At 40.6% G+C, this 2,185-nt stretch overlaps 1 protein-coding gene across 1 annotated transcript; it reads right to left on the minus strand.

Moving 5' to 3' along the window:
• Positions 1-255: 255 nt before the first annotated feature.
• LOC139411841 (salivary glue protein Sgs-3-like) lies at positions 256-1,143 on the minus strand. The gene has a single exon (XM_071158583.1). The coding sequence runs from the start codon at positions 1,141-1,143 to the stop codon at positions 256-258; it is 888 nt and encodes a 295-aa protein (XP_071014684.1).
• Between the last annotated feature and the right edge of the window lie 1,042 nt (positions 1,144-2,185).

The following is a 2,185-nucleotide window of genomic DNA, read 5'->3' on the forward strand; positions in this document are numbered from 1 at the left end:
CAGTGACGTTGATTGGTTGATCTGGCTCATCACTTGTTGACTAAAAGAAAGAAAGATTTAGACATTTGTTGGACATTGCCATAGTTCAACAGCTGAAAAGCCTTCATTAACATACTCCCAGAGATAGAAAGACATCCAGTATTCACTGAATGAAGGAGCCTATTTACAATTTCATTCATCAATTAAATAAATGATACTATAGTACATTCAATGACGTTATTATTGTAGACTATAGGCTACTCCTGTATCTACCTTCTACAATACCGTAATCATTGAATGAAGCAGCATGCATGTGATAGGTCTGGTGATGGTAGGGATACTAGGTATGATGATGGTAGGTATGGTAGGTGTAATGATGGTAGGTGTGGTGATGGTAGGTGTAGTGATGGTATGTGTGGTGATGGTAGGTGTGGTGACAGTAGGTGTTGTGATAGTAGGTGTGGTTATGGTAGATATGATGATGGTATTTGTGGTGATGGTATGTATGATGGTAGGTGTGATAGGTGTGGTGGGTGTGGTGATGGTAGGTGTGTTTATGTTCGGTGTGATGTAGGTGTGACAGTTGTGGTAGGTAGGTGTGATAGTTGTGGTAGGTAGATAGGTAGGTGTGGTGATGGTAGGTGAGGTAGCTGTGGTGATGGTAGGTGTGGTGATGGTAGGTGTGATAGGTGTGGTGATGGATGGTTTGGTGAAGGTAGGTATGGTCGGTGTGATGATGGATGGTTTGGTGAAGGTAGGTATGGTAGATGTTGTGATGGTCGGTGTGGTGATGGTAGGTGTGAGAGAAGTGGTGACGGTAGGTATGTTACTTGTGGTGATGGTAGGTGTGGTTGGTGTGGTGGTAGTTGTAGTAGGTACATTTGGTAAGTGTGGTGATGATAGATATGGTAGGTATGGTGATGATAGGTGTGGTAGTTTGGGTAGGTAGTTGTGGTAGGTAGGTTTGGTAGGTGTGGTGATGGTAGGTGGGGTAGGTTTGATGATAGTAGAAGTGATAGGTGTGGTATTTGTGGATTGTAGGTGTGTTGATGGTAGGTGTGATAGTTGTGGTAGGTCGATGTGGTAGTTGTGGTAGGTAGGTGTGGTAGTTGTGTTAGGTAGGTGTGGCAGTTTTGGTAGGTAGGTGTGGTCGTTGTGGTACATATGTGTGGTGGTTGTGTTAGGTAGGTTAGGTGATGGTAGGTTTTGTAGTTGTGGTGATAATAGGTGATAGATGATAGGTATGTGTGGTAGTTGTGTTAGTTTTGGTAGGTTGGTGTGGTGGTTGTGGTACATAGGCATGGTAGTTGTGGTAGTTGTGATAAGTAGGTGTGGTAGTTGTGATAGCTAGTTGTGGTGATTAGGCTTGGGCGGTATCCAGATTTTCATATTGTCATACCATCCTTCTCTCATACCGGGATTTACAGTATTACCGGCATAGCACATGAGGGGGTGCTAAAATCACAAGAAAAACCTATTGCCCTCTATTACCAGAATGCTAACAAATTAGCACTAACTGATAGCAAATTCACATAGACACTGTTAGCTAAATGCTAACAACTGAAAACAATCAAACTAATTGCAAAGCAGTGGAGGCTGCTGAGGGGAAGACAGCTCATAATAATGTCTGGAATGAAGTCAATAGAGTGGTATCAAACACATGGAAACCACATCTTTGATTCAGAAGTTCAAACGTAATTACCGTGGATTGGAGGGAAGAGGTCTGTGAACCAGTATCAGTTTGTTGTTTTCATAAAAGTGGAAGCTACTGAAGTTTTAGGGAAGCATTTTTCAGGTAAAGTCCATTCAAATTCATTAAAAAATATAAAGTAAAAACAATACCAAAAGTAATTGACATTTATTAGTGGGATGAGGTTCCTGAACCAATGACAGTTGTTTGTATTCATTAAAGTAATATGGGGTGGAATCTATTGACGTTTTAAGGAAGTATCTTTAATGTAAAGTCAATTTAAGTTGGTAGAATATCACCAAAGTTTAAAAAAAATACAAAAGTAATAGCTATTGATTGGAGGGACGAGGTCCCTGAACCAATTACAGTTGTATTCATGAAAGTCATATGGCTTGGAAGATACAGTGTGCCAAAAAAGTATTTAGTCAGCCACCAATTGTGCAAGTTCTCCCACTTAAAAAGATGAGAGAGGCCTGTAATTTTCATCATAGGTACACTTCAACTATGACAGACAAA

The sequence above is a fragment of the Oncorhynchus clarkii genome, chromosome 6, assembly GCF_045791955.1.
Source record: "Oncorhynchus clarkii lewisi isolate Uvic-CL-2024 chromosome 6, UVic_Ocla_1.0, whole genome shotgun sequence".
NCBI lineage: Eukaryota > Metazoa > Chordata > Actinopteri > Salmoniformes > Salmonidae > Oncorhynchus > Oncorhynchus clarkii.